Source organism: Oryctolagus cuniculus, chromosome 10 (genome assembly GCF_051225735.1).
Source record: "Oryctolagus cuniculus isolate XC-2025 breed Fujian yellow rabbit chromosome 10, ASM5122573v1, whole genome shotgun sequence".
NCBI lineage: Eukaryota > Metazoa > Chordata > Mammalia > Lagomorpha > Leporidae > Oryctolagus > Oryctolagus cuniculus.
The window spans coordinates 29373085-29394783 of NC_142876.1; the positions used below are offsets into that span (position 1 = coordinate 29373085).

Here is a 21699-nt window from a genome sequence, read left to right on the forward strand (position 1 = left end):
TCGGCCCCTGGCAGGGGACAAGCAAGGGGAGGTCCTGCAGCAGGGTGCACCTTGTTTACCTGGGGCAGGCCCAAGTCAGCACGGAGTCACCAGGCCCAAAGCTGTAGGCCAGGTGACCCCACTCTCCCTGAGTGGTTGGGGTGGGGGGGTCTCTCCCAGGCAGGAACTGCTGTGGTGCTGGGGTTGGGGGTGTGCGGGAGGGTGGGCCTGCCTCTGAGGGTCTGCAGACAGGGCCTGCTCGCAGCACGGTGGGCCACAACCAAGCTCTTCATCCCTGTGGATGTCGTGGCCCAGCCTTTGCCTGGAAGGTGGCAGTCTTCAGTCTGGCCTCCCAGGGGCCAGATGTGCCCCAGGGCTCCCTGTCCCATGCTGGCCTCCAGGCCACCTCCGGCTGGTGCCAGCCCCTGTTTCTCCTGAGCCACGGCTCACTCAGCTCCCCAGCCCTTCACGCTAGACTGCTCTTCCCCCTCCACGGCTCCGCCTCCTTGGCCATCCCCCAAGGCCCAGCTCAAGGTCGGCCTCCTCCAGGAAGCACGAACCCAAGGGGAAGCAGGAAATGCTGAGAACCTCAAAACTGGCCTCCAGTCGCGTCTCTCAGAGATCCAAGAGGCCTCTGGGGGCTGACGAGGCTTGATGGCTCCAGACGGCTTCGAGGAGGAGGTGCCACGTGAACAGGGCCACAGCAGAGGGGGACGGTTCAGGCGCCGGGCTGGGGAGAAGGGCGAGTGGGAAGGGCTCCCAGACGGGCTTCTCTTGGCCGAAGGTCAGCGGCAGGCCGGCCAATGTCACTCTTGTGGCTCTGCCTCAGCCAGGGCTGGAGAAACTCTACAGAATCTGACCCCAAAGCCCACGAGGAGGGCCTGCCTGGCAAGCTCACTGTTCTGTGGTTTCCAGCGACACCTGTGCCTCATCCGGAGGCCACATGTCCTCTGTGAGGTCTCTGTCCTCCTCCGGCCTGGCTTAGCCTCTGAGCCGCACCCAGCACACCTTTGCCATGGAATGCGAGCGGGTGAACGAGCCCACCTTGACGGCCGGGGACATGGAAGCCCCAGAGCACGCTTGTGGATGAGCTCTATGTTCTCTTATGGCTCCAGTGCGCGACCTCCAGGGTTGCTGCCACCTGTCTTAACTTTCAGACTTCTCTTTATAAGCTGGATATAAAACGAAAGCTCGGCAAAACTTGCTCTTAAAGGGCCAGACCATAAATATTCCAAGCTTTGCAGGTGAAAAGGTCCACGCTGCATCCACTCCACTCTGCTGCTGTGGCACAAATGCAGCCCTAGATGGTGAACAAAGCGACGGGTGTGGCTATGTGCCAATAAAACCTCGTGTAAGAACAGGCCGAGGGGCGGCTTACACTCTACACTGTAGTTCGCCGGTGCCTAAGGCCGCAGCCGTGTCCTGGGTCTGTGAGGCTGTCACACGGTATCCTGGACATGGTGGAGCCAGCCCCATGCCTGCTCCCACTAGTCCTGGCTTCCTGCTCCTGCCCTCCCCCCCGCCCCCTGCCATGGAAGTGGCAGGAGAAAGAGACCGGTGGGGGATCCCATCCAGACTGGGCCGGGTGCCTCTTCCCAAGGAACCTCCCCGGTGGTCACCAACTAACGTCTTCACCCCAGAATAACCGTCGCTATACAAAGGACTCACAGGCGGCAGGAATAAAAATAGGCTCGTCTCCAGGAGCACGTCGCCTGCTCCCAGTGGGCCCTGCTACCTGGAGGCTTCAGACAGGAAGCTAGGGACTGCCGAGCTCCTGGGGGGGGGGGGGCACCTATTTTTGTCCTGAGGGAGGAAGTTCTCGGTGGGGGAGGTGGCTACACAGGGGTCCTCCCAGGTGGGGTCCTGGGTCAGGGAGTGCCACTTGAGACCTGTCTCACCAGAATAAAGACCCTCCTTCCAAGGGCTCTCTCTCTGCCCCTGGCCTGTTTATGGCCTTTAGCAGCAGAGTGAAAACATGCTCCCTATTTTCCTGCTCTCATTACGGAAACGGCATTCACCCCAAACTTGCTCTCCGTCTCTGCCCTCCGCGCAGACTGCCCCGCTCTTATCCCCACTCTCCGTTTAGAAGCTGTGTGTGGCCGGCGCCACGGCTCAATAGGCTAATCCTCTGCCTGCGGCGCCAGCACACCGGGTTCTAGTCCTGGTCGGGGTGCCGGATTCTGTCCCAGTTGCCCCTCTTCCAGGCCAGCTCTCTGCTGTGGCCCGGGAGTGCAGTGGAGGATGGCCCAAGTGCTTGGGCCCTGCACCCCATGGGAGACCAGGAGAAGTACCTGGCTCCTGGCTTCGGATCAGCGCAGCGCGCCGGCCGTGGTGGCCATTGGAGGGTGAACCAACGGCAAAGGAAGATCTTCCTCTCTGTCTCTCTCTCTCTCACTGTCCACTCTGCTTGTCAAAAAAAAAAAAAAAAAAAAAAGCTGTGTGCATTTGATTTCAGTCCTCTGATCTGCACAATGGGCGCTCAGACAGAGCTGGATGCACGTCGGGTCCTGTGACGCAGGCACACGTTCTAGACCAGGGAGCAGGGCGCAAGTCCAATCAGGGGTCCCCGAGTGTGTCCACGGAGGAGTTACACTCAGCTGGGAGAATCCGGACACAAGCCCAGCACAGGTGTGACGCAACGCATGGGGAGGAGACAGTGGAAAGTGAAGCGGAGAGGGCAGGGACAGTGGGGTGGCCTGAGAAGGGGCCGCCTGCCCAATCAGGGCTCAGGACAGTGCACCAGGGAGGCAAAGCCAGGGCCAGAGGAGGAAACGCAGCCGTTGCCCCCGTCCCTGCAGCCCGGAGGGCCCTCGGTGAATGCCGGCTACTGTCGGCGCACGATGCTCACTGCTGAATTCTCCTTAAGGGGCCTGACCAACACGGATGGACTCAACGAACCCAGGCCACACCCCCGTGGGTGCAAGGGGAGGTTCCATCTTTACCTGACTCTCTGCCTTGGCACGTCAGGATATTTTAATAGATCCAGGCCTGTGAGTTAGCATATCCTGAGAGCTTCCTCGAGACTTGGCAACAGAGCTGACACGGCTCCAGGGAGCGACAGAGTCACTCCTTCCAGTCTGCAGGGCTGGGAACCGGGCTGCAGCGGCTCCACTTGCGACTTCAACCCCAGCCACCATCCCTGTTCCCGCACAGCAGCAGTGCCCCCTGCTGGAGGACCAAGGCAGCTCCCGTACCTGACACCGGTTTTAATCCTGGACAGGGGAAAGAGGTGGGTCTTCCGGGACCTTCTGCAGGGAGTGCTTTGGGAGAAACCCCACGTGACCTCGATGTGTCGTTTGGCGGCGCCCTGCCTGCTACAGTTGCCAGGATGGGCTCACAGGTGACCCCTGCTCAGCTCTGCGCCAGCTTGGAGGTCAGGACTGGACTGCACCGGGCAACAGTGAGCTAATAACTCATTGCCAAAAGTCACAGAATGAACTCTCCAAATTTTCTAACAGGAAGGCAAGAAGAGAAGTCAGCTATGTTGTTCCCATTATCAGACGAAGACGGCGGACGCAATGTTTATCTATAGGAAAATGATCAAAATACGCCCCAATAGAAAGCTTTGGGCCAGACACTGGAGAATTCACAGCAAACGATGCCTTTCACCTGAGCTCTGTGCAAGGCACAAAAGCTCTATGGAGGGGCTGGCGCTGTAGTACAGTAGGTTAAGCTGTCTGTGGTGCTGGCATCCCATTCAGGCACTGGTTCAAGTCCTGGATGCTCCACTTCCAAACCAGCCCCTGCTGATGGCCTAGAAAAGCAGCAGAAGATGGCCCAAGTGCTTGGGCCCCTGCACCCACGTGGGAGACCCAGATGAAGCTCCTGGCTTCAGCCTGGCCCAGACCCAGCAATTGTGTACATGTGGGGAGTGAACCAGTGGATGGAATATCTCTGTCTCTCCCTCTCTCTAACTCTCTTCCAAAATAAATAAATCTTAAAAGACAAACAGAAGCCGTGTGGAGTGGGGACATAGCTTCCTGCAGGGCGCTAGGCCCCCTGTGCCCTGGCGCTCCAGGGACTCCCAGGGTTACCTGGGGATGTGTGGGGAGTTGGGGGACGAGACGCCCGTGGAACACCACTCAGACGCTAGGTGACCGCATCACCCCACCTCAGGCTGGAGCAGTTGCGGCTGGGGGCGGGGAGTGGCTGTAGTGGGAGAGGGGAGGGAGGCAGTGCAAGGGCAGGCCGGACCTCCTTCTGCGGTATTCCTCTGCCTTCACTGTGAGCTCAGTCAGGTGGACCCTGGCTGGAATCACACCGTGCCAGCCCCTGTCCTTGCAAGGGAGGAAGCCGGCACTCCTTAGCTGCCAAGCCCCATGCCATGGGTGTCTTCCCGCAGGTCAGTGAAGCCGGGGGTGTGGGGATTGCGGCTGGCACGCCTCACCCCATGGGCAGCCATCCGCCTGGGCCGTGGGTTCCCAGGGATGGGGGCTCTCTGGGGAATGCCAGGCCCTTGCACAGCAGGGACTCCTTACATCGGTGTGTGGCCTCCCCTTCACCCTCTCCTTGGTTGTGGGGGAGAAGGGCCTGAGCTTGAGGGAGATCATCTTGGAGAGCACTGGTGAGGAGTCAGCAAAGACCTCTTTACCTACTGGGGACCAGGGGACGGCTCACGGCCAACAGGACTGTGGAGCCTGCAGAATGGCACGTGGGTGCCACCTAGTGGGAGCTGACTGCCATGCAGCCATCAGTCCTGGAACAGCCACAGCGCCCTCTATCCTGACCCTGCACCTTCCAACTGGGATTTCAGACACTGAGGCTGCAACGTCCACGCCACAGCCAACAAGATGGCTGGCCAACCCCTCCACTCGCCCATGGTTCATGACAGAGACTCCAAAAAGGCAGGCGGATGCCAGCGCCATGATGGCATGGGAGGGGGCGCCCCTGGATCCCAGTCTATGCTCAGCTTGTCTTGCCGTGTAACTTCACCACCTGGAACCACACGGGACCTGACCTCATGTCACTGTGCTCAGTGCCTCCTGCTGCCCGCCCCTATCAGAGCCCTTGGGGAGCAGGGCCAGCCCCCACGCACCTGCAGCTGCTGCATGTGTTCTGTGTGGCTTCCACCCGTCCAGGCTCACCTGCTCTTTTCTGGCCAGCCACCGTGGAGGCGAGGAGTGCATTGGGAAAAGCTCCAGTGTCAGCCCTTATAGCAGCTAAATGCCCGTTGTGGGAAGAGGACCATTCCTGGCAGCTGGGGTGCACAGAGACACCAGTGTGATCCCTGAACGTGGGTACCCGCTATCTGCCCTGTGCCCCAAGTTCTGGAGCAGCTCTGAAGGCCCGAGCCCAGCAGCCCTAGAAATGGGGCTCCCTGAGGTGACACATGGAGATCCACCCCCAGTTCACAGCCCACTGGGGAATACATCCAGCGGTATCATCGGGGATCAGGTCCTCGGCTTTGGCTGGGGCGGGGTAGGGGCAGCTCTTGACAGGCACCCAGGTGGGCATCTGACCCCCAGGCAAGTCCAGTCACAAAGCATCCTCTCTGCCAAGGAGTCTGAACAGGGAACAAAGGGCCCGGAGCTGGCCTGGGTCCCTACGGCAGGACTTTTAACAGCTCTCTTCTCCTGGGCTCCAGAGGAACAGCTGGGCAGCGAACTCAAGCCGGCCCCTCCACCCCTATCTCATCCTATCCTCCAGGGCATTGGTGGCAGAGGTGTGGCTCGGCGGTTAAGGACGCCTGCCTCCACCTAAGGCCTGGGTTCAAGTCCTGGTGCTACTCCCAACGCCAGGTTCCTGCTGATGCAGACCCTGGGAGGCCGCGGTGACGGCTCACGTAGTTGGGTTCCTGCCTCCCACATGGGAGACTGGATGGAGATCCTGGCTCAGCCTGGCCCAGCCCTGGCTGCTGTAGACATCTGCGGAATAAGGCAGCAGATGGGAACTCTGTGTGTGTGCATCTGTTTCTGTCTCTCTGCCTTCCAAATAAAAGTAATTAATTAAACATAAAGGAACACTGACTTCTGCCTGTGGAAGCCCCACGGAAGCCCACGCACATCTGCACAGGCCCAGAACCCCCACGGGAGGGCTGCAGGCCCCCAGGCCAGGGCTGCGCTTCCCCCAGGTGATGGGGTGTGCAGGGTCTCAGGGCCTGAATTTGGATGTGGGAGGCACTCTGGGTGATCCTCACAGTGCTCCTTCCCAGCGACAAACATTGGGTGGGGGGTGGGGGGTGGGGGTGGGTGCGGCGCTGTGGCGTAAAGGGTAAAGCCACCGCCTGCAGTGCCGACATCCCTTATGGGCACAAGTTCAAGTCTCAGCTGCTCCACTTCCGATCCAGCTCTCTGCTATGGCCTGGGAAGGCACTGGAGGACGTCCCAAGTCCTTGGGTCCCTGCACCTGAGTGGGAGACCTAAGGTAGGCTCCTGGCTCTTGGCTTCCGATTGGCCCAGCTCCGGCTGTCGCGGCCATCTGGGGAGTGAACCAGTAGATGGAATACCACTCTCTCTGTGCCTCTATAGAACTTTGCCTTTCAAATAAATAAATAAATAAATCTTTAAAAAAATCCAACTCCAGGAGTTGAGTAACGCCAAACGTGCTCTGCTGTATCAGACAACCCCGTACAACTGCGATGTGTCCCAGCCCCAGAGACAGCAGTGAGCAGAGCTGGGCTGGAGGACAGTGAGTGGCAGGGGCCTGCAGTCGGTGAGCCTCAGCCCGCCACGCTCCCCGGCACGTGCCAACAGGACCTCAGCTCTGTGCCGAGACCTGTGTTTTGGGATCACGAAGTCTGAGGGCTTGTCAGGAGGGCAGCCATGTGCAGTGCAAACACCCAAGGGCCGGCTAAGCTGTGCGCCTGGACTGAGGCCTTCAACTCGCACTGCTAGTTGGAATTCCCGTGCTGCCTGGGACCACCACCATTCCTGGGTAGGACTCAGGGGGCGTGGCCAGCAGTCACCTGCAGAGCCTTCAGACCGTCAGCCCTGGTCCAGGCCCTTCCCATAAAGGACACACCGCACATGGCCTCTGTGAGCCACTGCCCGCTCACGCAGCCAGCCCCCCTCTCACTATTCATCCTGGGGGCAACTTACAGGGAGGCCCTGGGGCAGGGAACTGGCCCTGCGCCTTGGCCAGGTGAGGAAGCCATGGGGCAGGGTGGGGGTGGGGCTGGGTTTGTCCTGTCCCTGTGAGCACCACGGGCCTCACTTGTGAAATGATACGGTGGGACAAGAAGAGGGGACAGACCATGGCCCCCAACAAGGTAAGGTTCCTAACAGCTGGCATCTAATATAAAGTTACCAAGCCTGCAACGAAAAATACGACCCACCTAATGACAGAAAAATCAGCTAACAAAACGAACCCCAATGACACGGATGACAGAATTAGCAGAAAGGGACATTGTAAAACTGTTAGAAATAGGTTCTGTGTGCTCGAGAAGATAGAAGAAAGTGCAAGAAGCAGAGGTACACACACACACACACACACACACACTCCCACCCCAAACTTCGAGGGGTGAATAAGTATCGGAAATGAAAAGTGGACTGGCTGGCACTAACAGGATGCTCGTGGCAAGGAAAGGTGTGAGGACTTGAAGACGCAGCAACAGAAGCGATCTGAAACGAACGACTTTCAAAGCCAAGCACACCCGCTGTGAGCCTTGGAAAACACACAGAGGCATAGCACACCCCCAACAGGGACCCCAGGGCAGCGAATACCGGCTGAGCAGTTCCCACACCGACGATCCCATAGGCCTCCAGATGCGAGGAACCCCGTAAATCAAGCAGGAGCAGCACAGGGCACCTCGCGACCCCACTGCTGGGGTTCTAACCAGCCTGTTGTCTCCCACTGACAGGCCCAAGGCATACACAGAGGAGCGGCGTGGGAAAGACGCTGGGAAGCCGGAGTGGATGCAGGCGGAACAGTGAGAGAGGTGCAGGGAGAGGGGCGTGCTGGGGCGGGCGGCAGGCCCCAGGTGGGCTCAGCCCCTTCAGAGGGGCCCGCCGGAGCCCAGCGCCATCCCCGCGAGCAGCCGGGTTCCTGGTGCTTCTCCCCGCAGTCCAGCGCTGCCCGCACCCGGAGTCCTGGCCTCACTGTCCTTGCGGAGTGAATCCTCCGGGAATCCTGGAGCCCAGCCTGCTCAATGCCAAGCCTTTCAGCTCAGCTCCGCCCTGCAGACGCCTGGGTCTGCCCACAGACCCTGACAGCCCTGACCACACTGGACACGAGACGCCCCGCCGGTGCCCCTGCACACGCCACGGAGACCTCGCCTGCAGGCGCTTCTGGTCAAGGGGCAGAACTGCCACGTCTGCTCGGTCACCAGTGCGTGGCGGGGCTCCAGGAGGCCACGGCAGCACCGAGAGCAGCCGGGATGCTGGTACCCGCCCTGCAGGCCCCCATGGCGGCGGGTGCTAGGGCATCGCGCCCCCACCTACCTGCCAGGCCGGGAGGACCTTCTCGATGTCATTCAGGTTGATGCCATCCCCATCCGCCAGCTTCCCTTTTCCACACCTGCACAGAGAACAGAACAGCATTGGGAGGGGTCCCGGCCTGGCAAGCGGGAGAGGGGGCAGTCAGCAGATGCCTGGCCCCTGAGCCGTCCCAGGCGGAGGAGACAGCCCTGAGATGGGGGCCCCTCCCCTAACACAGCTGAAGGGAGCCGATCCTCACAGGCCAAGAACCTGAGCTCCACGTGCATGAATGTCCTTAAGCCCCTCACAGCTCCTGTGAAAGCCCCCCCACCCCAAAGGGAGGACCAATGAAGACAGAGGCCAAGCAACACTCTCAAGGCCGGCAGGGGCCGGCAGGAAGCCCCGGGGATTTGGCTTGGCTTCGGGCCAGTCCACACCTCGTGGCTGACCTCGCGTCCTCTGTGGGTGGGCGTGCCCTCAGCCCCAGCTCACTGACCCAAGGTCTGTTTCCTCTGCACACTGACGCATGTGGGTGCAGGCGTCAGACCGCCAGGGCTTGCACCCCAGCTGCACGGCTGCACGCCTTACTGACTGCACAGCCTATACAAGGCATCAAACCTCAGCTTCCTCGTCTGTAAGATGTTCCCAAGAGGGCCTGGCAGCACAGGGTGACTGGAGGGTTCAAGCAGTTAATGACTCGATGTGCCCAGCATACAGTATATAGATATACACATCTACACACACACAGGTATATAGAAAATGCATGTAAATACATTCACAGTACAATGCATGTAATATCCACGGTAAGTGCACTAATAGTGGGATAAAGTTAGAAAAGGAAATAAAATCAGTATCTGGCCAGCACTCCTGCTGCTGCTGTGGCTGCCGGGGCCGGGCAGCGGCAAGGCGCTGGTCAAGAGCCTAGATTCTGCAGCCCCGCCCACTCATGCACCTGACTCCACCTCTGGGTCCCGTGGTTTTCGCCCCTGGTGAAGAGAGGATGACCGTGGTTCCTACCTCTCCGGGTTGTGGTTCTGGAGAGTCTGAGCTAATGCAAGCATTTGGAACATTACTGCTTAGGGTGACCAGAAGTGGCATGGGCTGAGGGGTGGGAGGGCCACCCACTGGACTGGGGCTGCATTTTCCACTACAGTGTTAATGTGACTCTCCAAGTTCAGAGTAATACGTTCATTTAAAAAATATTTTCCAAGCATCTCTTCTGTATTTGTTCCTGTCAACAAAAATAAATCAGAAGCGGTTCACCGCCCTCACGACAGCGCAGAGCACTTAGAAAAATGTTAGCTTCATCCAGCAGAACCATGAGCCTGGACCACCACTAGGGGGCAGCATGAGCTAAGCGTCATGAAACCAGGGACACCCTGGAACCCAAAGAGAAATCTCTTGCAGCAAAATTGAGTGCAGAACGGGGCATGGCTGCCGGGACCCAGTCACCCATCTTCATTCACCCAGTGCTCTGCCAGGCTCCGGGCAAGGGCCGGCACCCAGGTGAAAACAGCAGGGGACTAGGGAGAAAATCAGCACCCCACCCCCGCCTCCCCAGCACACCGCAGCCCATGCCCTGGCTGGGTGAGACAGCGTGGCAGCAGCCCATGCAGGGGCACTGAGGACTGCTTGAGTGGAGGGCAGGTACAAGGTGAACCGGCCAAGGGCAGAGAATCTGGAAGAACAGCCCAGGCGAAGGAGCAGCATAGGCAAGGGGCAGGGGCAGGGAGCCAGTGTGGTGCAAGGAGCAAGGCCAGCGCTCAGCATGGCAGGACTGGGGCCAGGGCCAAGGGCAGATGCAGCTGGAGAGGTGACACTTGGGGCAGTCAGGTTTGGGCAGGTAGAGCCGGATGGGGTTGGGGGAGAGGTATAATCAGACATGAGGGGAAAGAGGAAAAGCATCCCCAGCCAGCCACCCCGATACGCTGGGCTCAAGATGAGGAGGTGGAGATGAGGCTGAAGATGAGGCCTGGATCCTCCAAGCATCTCTGAACCAATCCATCTGCCCGGCAGCGATGGGCCAGCCTGGGGAGGCAGCACCTGCTGTAGCCACGTGTGCTCTGCATGTGCCATGGTCATGGGACCCTAGGGCCTGGGGGCTTTCCCTCTGCACATCCCGCTGTGGCTCCAACACACCCTGGGGTCCGCAGTGTGCACCAGGCTCCCAGCCCACTGGCACCTGCACAGCAGCTCCGGGCACAGCCCTTCATTATCGCCCCTGGAGGGGGGCTGCGGGTGGTACCCCGAGAGGGCTCAGAACTCCTGGGGGGACTGCAGGTGTGCAGGGCAGAGGTGGCTGGAACACCCGAGTTACCACTACCAACATGGTTTCCAAGGCAACAGCCTGCTCTGATTTCTGGCCCTTCCTGCAAACGTTGGCAACCGGTGGTATCCCGCTCCTGAGAGCTACTGCTGTGGCTGGATACAGGGAGCGGTATCCCCCGTGTGCAAGACTCAGGGGACGCAGTTCCTGGCTGAGCTACTCGGTGAGCACAGAACACTGTACCCAGACTCCCCAGGAGCCCAGGCAATGATGGGACTGGGCTGGAGAGCCACGTGTCCACGGGCATTCTCAGGGGATTCCCAGGGACCCTCCAGGTAGAAGAGGTGCCTTCCTCCCCCGGCTGAGGGATTCATGCTGGTAGCTTATGAACAGGGGTGGCCAGGTCCTCTGGGGTCAGACGACAAGCCCTTCCCTTAGCATAAGGGACTCTTCCCACCCCCTGGATGGGCCCTTGTGGCTATTGTTAATAGCACCTGTTACAAAATTAATTATTCTTAAAAGTGGGGGTGGGTGGGAGCATTGTGGCGTAGGGAGTTAAGCTGCTGCCTACAACAATGGCATCCCATATGGGCACTGGTTCGAGGCCCGGCTGTTCCACTTCCCATCCAGCTCCCTACTAATGGCCTGGGAAAGGCAGCAGAAGATGGCCCAAGTGTTTGGGCTGCTAGCATCCACTTAAAAGCTCAGCCCTGGCCATTGTGCCCATCGAGGGAGTGAACCAGTAGATGGAAGATAAGTCTCTCCTAACTCTTTCAAATAAATAAATAAATCTTAAAAAATTAATTTGTGTGCACTGCTTCAGTTCTTGCAGAAAGCTCGACTCCAACACTCATCCCCCACTGGATACCTGCAGTCTACAAGGCAGTGCTGACACCTGGAGTCCCCAGACCTCAGCTTCCTGCACTGGTTTCACCGACTGGATGTTCCCAGGGGACACGGGAGAGTTGTCAGGCAAATGCCGCGTCTCCCCAGAAACGTTTCCTAGACGGTTCATCCCCTCAAGGTGCTCTTCTTTAACCCCTTGTGCACTGACACTACCGCGCACCTGTCTAAACATCTGTACCACACGGCTTAGCCACTCTTTGCTGCGCAGTCTAATCACGAGTGAGTTCCCGTCTCCTCTTCCCAGTAGACTGAACAGTTGTTCCTACAGACAGACATTTTCTACTGTGCGCGTGCACTTTCCTCCTGGCACAAACAGCTGGCCACACTGTCTTGGGCAAACCGAGACCCCTCCCACTCCATGGCGGGACTTCCGGCTCCTACATCAGGGCAGGTGGGACACATCCTGAACTTCATCTGCACAGAGGTGCAGGGGCCCAGCCCAGTGCATCAGCAGCTTGGTGGGTACATGACCTCCCTGTGTTGAATGAGTGGCTGGGCAGGCCGAGGGGGGAGGATGGCATGAGGCAGGGTCTGGGGAGCCTTGAGCCATCTCTCCCTCACTCTGTCTCCTTCTAACAGGAAACGTCCACACTCAAGGCCACTCGCCCTCTCCACTCAGAGGAAAACAGAGCCCACAGCAGGCAGGATGACAAAAAGAGGAGGTGTGGGGAGACATGAGGGTTCCCCGGGAGAGTCTGAGGCAAGTGATGGGCCCTCCCCAGAAAAATACACATGTGTACACACACAATCACACATGTGCGCACACACACAGAATCACACATGTGTACACATGCACGTACTTTTGCATAAAATCTCAAGGGGGTTAGGACACCTTTGCGGTGAGCTGGGCAGGAGATGGCGTCAGAAGGTCTGGCCTTCAACCACGGCTCTGCTACTCGGGCAGCCGACTTTGTCTCTCGTTTCCAGAGTGGGGAGGAGACCACCTGTTTCCCCGGGCTGTTGCTCACTGCACAGTGGGGAGACCAGGAGGAGGAGTGACTTCTGGGACAGTCAGAGGACAGGGGGCATGCGGGACAGGGCCTGATGAAGGGAGCTTGCTCAGATCTGCAGTGCCTGGGAGACAGACGTGGGCAGGGAGCACTGGGAAGACAAGTGGAAGCTAACCAGATGATGATAAAAAGCAGGGCCGGTGCTGTGGCGAAGTAGGCTGAGCCTCCACCTGTGGTGCCGGCATCCCATGTGAGTACCAGTTCGAGTCCCGGATGCTCCACTTCCGCCCCAGCTCCCTGCTGGTGGCCTAGGAAAGCAGTGGACCATGGCCTAAGTGCTTGGGTCCCTGCAACTGTGTGGGAGGCCTGGAAGAAGCTCCTGGCTCCTGGCTTCAGATTGGCACAGCTGTGGCCATTGTGGCCATTTGGGGATGAACCAGCAGATGGAAGACATCTCTCTCTGTCACTTCCTCTCTCTCAAATAAATAAATAAAATCTTTAAAAAAGAAAGAAGTAGACTGGAGGCTGCCAGGGTCGGGGAACCACTGCTAGGTGGGTATGGAAGTGCTTTGGTCCTAGACAGGTGACCAGTGCACCACAGTGAGTGCCTCAGAAGCCACTGTACCCGCAACCTAGGAAGTGGATAATTTTATGTTACGTGACTGTTACCTCAATAAAAGTTATTCTAAAACATAAAAGAAGGAATCACTTGTTCCATGCTCCTGGGTCTGCCTGGAGTCACTTTCCTGCCCTGAGGACAGTCGGGCCCTAACACCGCACTGTCAAAGGGAAGCTGGGGGCAGGCATTGGCCCAGCGCTTAGACACTGCTTGAGACACGCATAGCCCACACCAGAGTCCCGGTCCTGCTCCCGCTCCCAGCTTCCTGCTGCTGTGCACCTGGGAGGCCGCAGGCCATGGCTCAAGTGGTTGGGTCCCTAACACCCATGTGGGGGACCCGGACTGAGTTCCCTGGTTCCAGCTTTGGACAGGCCCAGTCCCACCTGCTGCAGGGATTTGGGGAAGTGGGTGGTAAACCACGGATGGGAGATCTCTCTCTCTCGCTCTCTCTCTCGCTCTCCCTCTCTCTCTGTGTGTGTGTGTGTGTGTGCATGTAGCCAATAAATAAATAAAAAGGAAAGGCAACCCTGGTGCATGAAGCCAAGAGAGGGTGAAACAAGCAGGTTGAGTGAGCCGGCAGACCAGAGGCAGTGGCACCCAAGGATGCAGCCGCTTTATCAGCCCAGGGTGGGCCAGCCATCGGAGTTGCTACGAGTCCCCGAGGGACTCTGATATGGAAAGTTGGAGGCCCACTGGACTGTATTACAAACAAAAAAGGCCACGGTGGGTGGGCAGGAGGGGACATGTCAAGGATGGAGGGACCCCGAGAGAGGCCAATGAGCCAGGACCACACAGGGACAGAATCCCAGGATGATAGGCACCTGTGTTCCCAAGGCAGCAAGGCAACGGCGCCTATTCAGACAGAGCCGCCCCCACACCCATCCCACCCATGCGTAGGAGCCCCCGGTGCCCCTTACCCTTCACGGTCGATGTGTGGCACCGGCTGCTTAGGCGCGTGTCGGAGCTTCCGGTGGAACTGCGTGAAGTCCAGCTTTTCGGGCTGCAGGTCCCAGGTGGCGCCACTAGAGGGCGAGGGAGGCGAGACGCATGAGGTCGGGAGGGAGGAGCCCAGAGCCCAGGTAGGCATCCCCAGGACATGGGCAGGGGCTGGGCTGGGCTTCCCACTCAGAGCAGAGCTGGAGTGTCAGGCCCTTGCATCTCAGCCCTGCCTCAGGGAAAGGCTTAGAGACACCCAGGTGGGCCCGCGGCCCGCCCCCCAGCCTCAAGAGGACTGTCTGACCCGCGGCTGAGGCTGTAGAGACAGAGGTGGCCACCACCACAATCCACAGCCCCTGAGAGCAGCTCCTTGGGGCCACCAGGCACCCCCACGGTAGGGAAGGCCAGTGAGTGGGGAGCAGGGCTCCCAGAGGTTCCAGTCCTAGGAGACCGGTCCTGCAGGTGTGCCTGGAGCACGCCCAGAGCACAGCCACCCATGGCCCCATGGTGTGACGGACAATCCGGCAGGAGCTCCAGGAAAACCCTTCAGGGCCAGCATCCCTGGACTGGAGGAACAGTGGCCAAAGCCTGAAAACCATCAGGAAGCTTCTAGCATCAGAACCACGGCAATGCTTTCCCTAGACTCTGCAGGGACCCCTGGCAAACCCGCAGTGGGAGGGGCAGGGGCCTGCGGCCACAGCTGCCCCCATCCAAAGGTGCCACTCTCTGTGCCCCTTCGGCTCCTCGGTTTCCCCCTCTCCCCTCCCTTTGTCTCTTTTCCCCCTCCTCTCTCTCCACGTCCCACCCTCCCATCTCACCCACCACCACCACCACCACCCCTGCTGTCTCTCTTCTTCCTGTGCCTGTTCCCACCAGAGCTGAGCCCCGCTGAGCTCTCAGAGCAGGAGCCACCCTCGCGGAGAAAGGGGCAGGGAGTTACCTGAAGGAGTCGAAGGTGTTGGCGGCCCAGATGTCGGTGCCCAGCATGTCCAAAGAGTTGTCTTTGCTGCCGTTCTGGAAGACATGGGGTGGAAGGGCAGATATCACTGCCTGCCCGGGACACACTGGACAAGCGGGCACAAGGCCTCCCGGGGCACGAGCTCCACCCTGGCCTCCTTGGCCGTCACCTTGGGCGGGGAGGAGGCGGCTCAGTGAGCTGGTCAGTGCGCTGCCAAGAATCAGGAGGATGCTGCTGGCGGCTCCCGCCTTGCCCAGGACAAGCTCAGGTGTGCTCCAGGTTCAGCCACGCCCACGTCCCTCTACTCCTAGCCCATGGCTGCCCCCTCAGTTTCCACACCCAGCGGGGGCTGCATACAACCTGCAGATGAACTACCAGCCAGATGGCAGTGGCTGCTCTCCACTGGATAGAGCCAGGCACACAGGAGGGTCCATATAGAGCTGACCTCTTTTGGAATTAACCACACTCCCTGTGGAACCCCTGTGGACCAAGTCTACACCTGCGATGAAGTGTCTCACTAGGCCAACTTGCTCCTGTCTTCACCCTCTAGAGTCTCCTGTGGGATCCATATGACATGCACAGACAGGAAAGTCTCCGCTCAGAGCAGCTTCTGGGATTGGGTTGCTTTGCCCTCGGCCAATGAACTCCCTGACAGATGCTCCAACTTTGCAGCTTCACTCCCAATGCCCTCTGCACCCCCACACCCCCACAGGCTGGCTTCTATCAACACACTTTTTTTAAAAACTATGAATAAAATCTTCAAGAACAAACATATTAAACAGGGTGGCGTTACTTTGCATTTTTACAGATCTCTTTGTCGTCTTGGCCAACAGAAGACAGCTGGATTACCAAACCTGTACTGTACCCAATCCATCACCAGTGGTATAACAGAAGGTGCATGGTCTGGAAAACTCCACTTGTGCAATAATAACTATGAAAAACACGAAGATTTAGTATTATTATGAACATCATATTGCAACACAGTCTTTCACAGCAACACTGGGCCGCCGTCGTCTCAGATCTGAGTGCCTGGGTTTAACTCCCTGCTGTGGCTCCTGTGGCTCTAGGTGTGCCTGGAGCATGCCCAGGGCATGGCCAGCCATGGCCCCTCAGCTTCCTACAACACAGAACCCAGGAGGCAGCAGTGATGGCTTAAGTAGTCGGGTCTCTGCCACCCACACAGGAGACCTGCATTGAGTTTCCAGCTTCAAGTTCCTGCCCTGGCTTAGCCCCAGCGGCTGCAGTCCTTTGGGGGAGGGAACCACCAGATGGGAGTGCTCTCCGTCTCCAGCTACTCCTCATGAGTAAGTAAAACCAACAATACTTCTACGTGCTCTGAGGCTGAGCATGTGTGCCTATGACCCAGGAATACAGAACTGTGCACAGATGCTCCCCAGAGGACACGAACACAAACACAGGGCAGCACTGATCCTAACAGCTTCAGACCGGAAACCGCTCAAGTGTCTACCAACAGGTGACCAGACTGGGGTGGGCGCCGTGGTGCAGCAGGTTAGGCCACTGCTTGAGATGCCTCCATCCCATATCCAAATGCCTGGGATGGAATCTCACCTCTGCTTCCAATCCAGCGTCCTGCTAATGTGCCTGGGAGACCAAAAATGATAACTCAAGTACCTGGGTCACTTGACACCCACACATAGGAGACCCAGACAAAATTCTTGGCTCATGGTTTCAGTCTTACCGAACCCTTGGTGTTACGGCCACTTGGGGAGTGAACCAGTTTGTTTATTTATTTAAAATATTTATTTATTTATTTGAAAGGCAGAGTTACAGAGGGGCAGAGGTAGAAAGAGAAGATGTCTTCCATCCGCTGGTTCACTCCCCAGATGACTACAACAGCTGGAGCTGGGCCAATCAGAAGCCAGGAGCCAGGAAATTCTTCCAGGTCTCCTATGTGTGTGTAAGGGCCATCTTCTACTGCTTTTCCAGGACATAGCAGAGAACTGAATTGGAAAGTGGAGCAGCCAGGACTCAAACAGGTGCCCATATGGGATGCTGGCACTGCAGACAGCAGCGTTACCCTCTACACCACAGTACTGGCCCCTGGATGCAAGATTTCTTTCTCTATGTCTCTCCCTTTCTGTCCTTCTGCCCTTCAAATTAAATCAATCAACTGAATAAAGCAAACTGTTGGCCAGATAAATAACTCATGGTATGTTCATATATTAGAAAATTAATTATACAGCAGTGAGAATGAACAAAAATAATATAGAACGACATAAATAGATCTCAAAAACATAATGTGGGGCAAAAAAATCCAGACTCAGATGTTTGACCTAGTGGTTATGACTCCCAAGTCCCATGCTGAAGGAGGGAAGGAGGGAGCGAGAACACACCAGATAAAGACGAGGAGCTCACGGCCAAGTCTATGAGGGTGATTCACACTGAAGGCAGCCCAAGTAGACGGGGGCACCGTCTCCCTCCGGGGTTGGACGCCGGTCACTACGTCTCAGTGGGCAGGGAGTGGAGGAGGCCCCAGAAAGAGCCACTGCCAGTGCCTGTGTAGGCCATCGAGGGCCCTGCAGAGAAAGCCAGCACAGCACCTGCGCCTGCATGGGGGCACAGCCCTCAGGCTGAAGAGGCGGAGTCCCTGGCAGGGGACCCGTCTGTCTCTGGACTTCTAGATTCTTCTATCTTCCACAGCTTCCAGGGAAGGCAGCTTTAATCTGCATTTAGGTAGCAGTTAGGGGTGAGAACGGCTGGCTGATCTGAAACGGCAGGCACAATTAGATTTTATCCCCATTATCACCCTCTCCCCAAACCTCGGATTTCCTCTGAACTCTCTGCAAGTGCAGTTGAATCTCTGTGGGTTTCTTTCTCTAAGAATTCTCTTCTCATTAGGGTCTAGCTGGAGACTCTCAATTTTCAGTGTCAAGTCTCTCAACTAATGGCACACACGCCATGGCTTAGTCCCTGGAGATTGCAATTAGTGACAAATTCACCTTTTCTTCCCTGCAGAATCATGGAAAAGGGAGTGTCTCTTGTCTTAGTTGCTTTCCTGCGAAAGAGCCGACTTCATTACCTGGAAACAGTCTCTGGAGTGAACCTCACTTGGTGCGTTAACATCCGACAGGATTACGAGGAATCTCCCTTCGATAACATGGCCCAACACCAGGAATCGAAGAATACATTCTTTTTCCGTTCTTTCTTTTGAAACTTCGTTTTCCTCCACGCTTTTCTCTTTGCTGCACTCCACTCCTCTCCCACACGCCTCCTCGGTGGGACGACCACGCGGTTTGCAGCACGTAGGCTTGGGCGCCACAGCAGCTCTCGTTGACAGGCACATGGTTTTGAAGCTGTAGCCAAGACCCTGGCCTCCCACGTGACAGTCTCTTGCTCAGCGAAGATCAGACCCGGGGGGAGCTTCCCAGGGGAGATCTCTGGGGAGCAAAGGATGGACGCCTAGATTCTGGGTCGGGGACGGTCCCACTGGCGGATGGGCCGGAAGCAGGTCCTGCTTTTGCCTGTCCGTATTGATGCTCTCACCGAAGGCCACCTTCCTCTGCACCTGCACTGCAACGCCAGGCCGAGCTGTTGGCACCTCTGCTTAGAGGTGAGAGCTGACTGGGAGGGAAGCCCCAGGGCCCAGCAGGGCTCTGACGAGGGAGCCACAGCAGTCAAACAGTAACAGCACTTCCTGTGTTCAGGCTCCACACTCCACGCGCGGACTTTGTGAAATCCCAACTCCGTACGACACATTCCCGCACTGGTGTCAATTACCTGAATACATTTAAATGCTGAAGCTCGGAGACATCCTGGCCACTCCTGGTACACCTGTCCCAGACCTCTCCTACCTCTCCATCCCTGTCAGCTCAGAGTGCTGTGCGGGCCACCGCCATCCTCTGCCACCCTGGCCAGAAACCTCTTCCAGCGAGCCTCTCTACTCCCGGACTTGCTCTGCCCTGTGGGCCCTCCTGGGACAGAGCTCACCTCTACGCTGGCGCAGTGGTTTCGGCTCATTACTTCTCCCACTGGCCCACCTGCTGCCTCTGTTTCCCCGCCAAGACAACCCTCAGTGCTGCACCACGGAGCTGGGACCCATCTCTGCACAGCCCAGGGGCATCCAGAACAGAACCAGGCAAGAACATGACACGGACAGCAACCCTGAAGCCATGCAGCCCGGCAGCCTTAGAGGACGAGGCAGGCAGAGGTGACAGCATCTGGCAAGGACGAGGAGCCTCAAGTCTCTGAGCTGGACATGCAGGTGAGGCCACAGGCAAACCACTTGGCCTCTGGGTGAGTATGCCAGCAATGGAAGCACCCTGGCAGGTGGGAAGGGAAGCCTCAGCAGAAGTTCACCTACATGGGCACAGTTCACGGTCACAGGTGGTGGCCACCTGCTGTCACCGATTTGACACAATCACTGCAGTGTAGACCAATAGCCTGCAGCTTGGATGTTTCCTCAGGGTGACTGCGAGCAGGGCAAGGCAGCCGCTGCCTGCAAACTTTCACCACCTGGGCCGCTGAAACAGCCTGGCGTCTGGGACAGAAATCCATCTCCTTCAAGTCTTAGTCCAGAGCAGCAAAAGCAGCAGGCTGGGGTGGTGGCCCAGGCAGTGGCCAGGAGCCAGGCCATATTGGGGAGTTACTGCTCATCTCACAGCCAAAAAGGCCAACCAGGGCCCTCAGGGCTTCCCACGCCCATTCCTAGAGCCAGCAGCCTGAGCTGAGAGCAACAGACACTAGGTCTCCAACCCTGCTGCGTGGCTCAGAACCATGCAAACCCACAGCTCCATCAAAGTGCCTGGACATCCGAGTCTCAAACCCTGCACACACACACCCCCCCCCCCACACACACACGTTCGGTACTTCAACAGTTTGTGGAACAAATGGCATGGGCATTTGGTGTAGTGGTTGAGATGCCACTTGGAACACTGACCTTCCACATTGGAGAGTCTTTTTGTTTTGTTTTGTTTTGTTTTTAATAGGCAGAGTTAGACAGTGAGAGAGAGAGAGACAGAGAGAAAGGTCTTCCTTTTTCCGTTGGTTCACCCCCCAAATGGCTGCTACGGCCGGCGTGCTGCGCCAATCCGAAACCAGGAGCCAGGTGCTTCCTCCTGGTCTCCCAAGCAGGTGCAGGGCTCAAGCACTTGGGTCATCCTCTACTGCCCTCCCAGGCCACAACAGAGAGCTGGACTGGAAGAGGAGCAACAGTGATAGAATCCGGCGCCCCAACCGGGACTAGAACCCGGGGTGCCGGTGCCGCAGACAGAGGATTAGCCTAGTGAGCCGCGATGCCAGCCAAGAGTCTGTTTTGACCCCTGTCTGATTCCAGCTTCCTGCTAATGCTCCTCATGGGAGGCAGCAGGTGATGGCTCAGGTGTGAGGTCCCTGCCAGCAGGTGGGAGGCAGATGGAGTTTCCAGCTCCTGAGTTAGGCCTGGCCCTGCCCTGTCCTGGCTGTTGTGGGCATTTGGGGAGTGAAGCAGTGGATAGGAGCTCTCTTCTTCTCTCTCTCTGCCTTTCAAGTAAATAGAAGTTTGTGGAAAATGCAATTTTTGCATAAACTTTCTTTTAATTAAATCCATGCATAGCTTTCTTGTAATATGCAGTTTTATGGTGCGCCAGCTGTAGCGGCCATTTGGGGGGTGAACCAATAGAAGGAAGACCTTTCTCTCTGTTTTTCTCTCTCACTGTCTAACTCTGCCTGTCAAAAAAAAATGCAGTTTTTGCACCAAAAGAAACTTACTTTCAATTTAATTTTCCATGAGCTTTATGAAAGGCACTTATACACACCACATGCACATACATATTATATACACAATACTTGTATATACACCACACATGCATATATACATATTACACATTACACATACCTACAGGTGTGCATCATGTGCATGGACACACACCATACACACCATACACATACACACCACACACACTACACAATACATGTATATGCCACACATGTATATACACATTAAAGATACACAGACACATACCACACACATAAACACACAACACATACATATACACTCCATAGACATATAGGTTAAAGATACACATAGACACATACCACACAGGGACACCACAAACACATACATGCATGCATATATACATGTCATGCAATACATGTTTACACTACACTCATACACATACCACACTTCCATGCACACACACACATGTCACCTGTTCCCCCACACCCTCTTGATATGCAGGGAAGTTGGAGCAGCAAGGGGTGGGAAGAGACCTACAGACAGACCCCAGGACAGACCAAGGGCCACCTGAGGTCTGGAACTTCTCACCTCCCTCTCCATCACCCTCACCTTCTGCTCACAGTGAGGACCTCAGAGGTGACTGCAGGCTGAAGGCAGGGAGGCAGGTGGCCAGGGTTTGGCCCAGGTCCTAGGCACACCCTGCCTTTGCAAGTCCACCCTCCAGCCCCTGCTGTAGAAGCCTCAGTCTCACCACCTGTACATTGGTAGCACGAGGGGTGGTTGGTTACCATGACGAGCTTGGAGGCCACCCTGAGCTATAGGATGTACGGAGTTGTTTTCCCTCTAGGGCCATGGCGCGCTTTCTGAGCTCAGAGGATACAAACGAATATTCTTGTGGCATCCTTCATCCAGCTTTTCTTCATGTTAGTACGGAGCTCAGGACTTTCCCCTGCAGCTCTGCAGCTTCCTCAAAAGCCTGGCCCCTGCAGCCCACAGCTCCCAGCAAGCACCTGCACCTGCACACCGCGTGGGGGGCTGGTTCTGGCCCCCACTCTCC

At 57.2% G+C, this 21699-nt stretch overlaps 1 protein-coding gene across 9 annotated transcripts in view; it reads right to left on the reverse strand.

The window, feature by feature from the left end:
- Nucleotides 1–21699, reverse strand: part of CTIF (cap binding complex dependent translation initiation factor) — a 286075-nt gene that overhangs the window by 163446 nt on the left and 100930 nt on the right. For all 9 annotated transcript variants that reach the window (XM_089305768.1, XM_051851239.3, XM_070050194.2 and 6 more), the window contains 3 exons: nucleotides 14951–15024; nucleotides 13992–14096; nucleotides 8358–8433 (listed from right to left, as the gene is read on the reverse strand). In XM_089305768.1, coding sequence (XP_089161894.1) covers nucleotides 8358–8433; nucleotides 13992–14096; nucleotides 14951–15024 — 255 coding nt within the window. The remainder of the gene's footprint in view (nucleotides 1–8357; nucleotides 8434–13991; nucleotides 14097–14950; nucleotides 15025–21699) is intronic.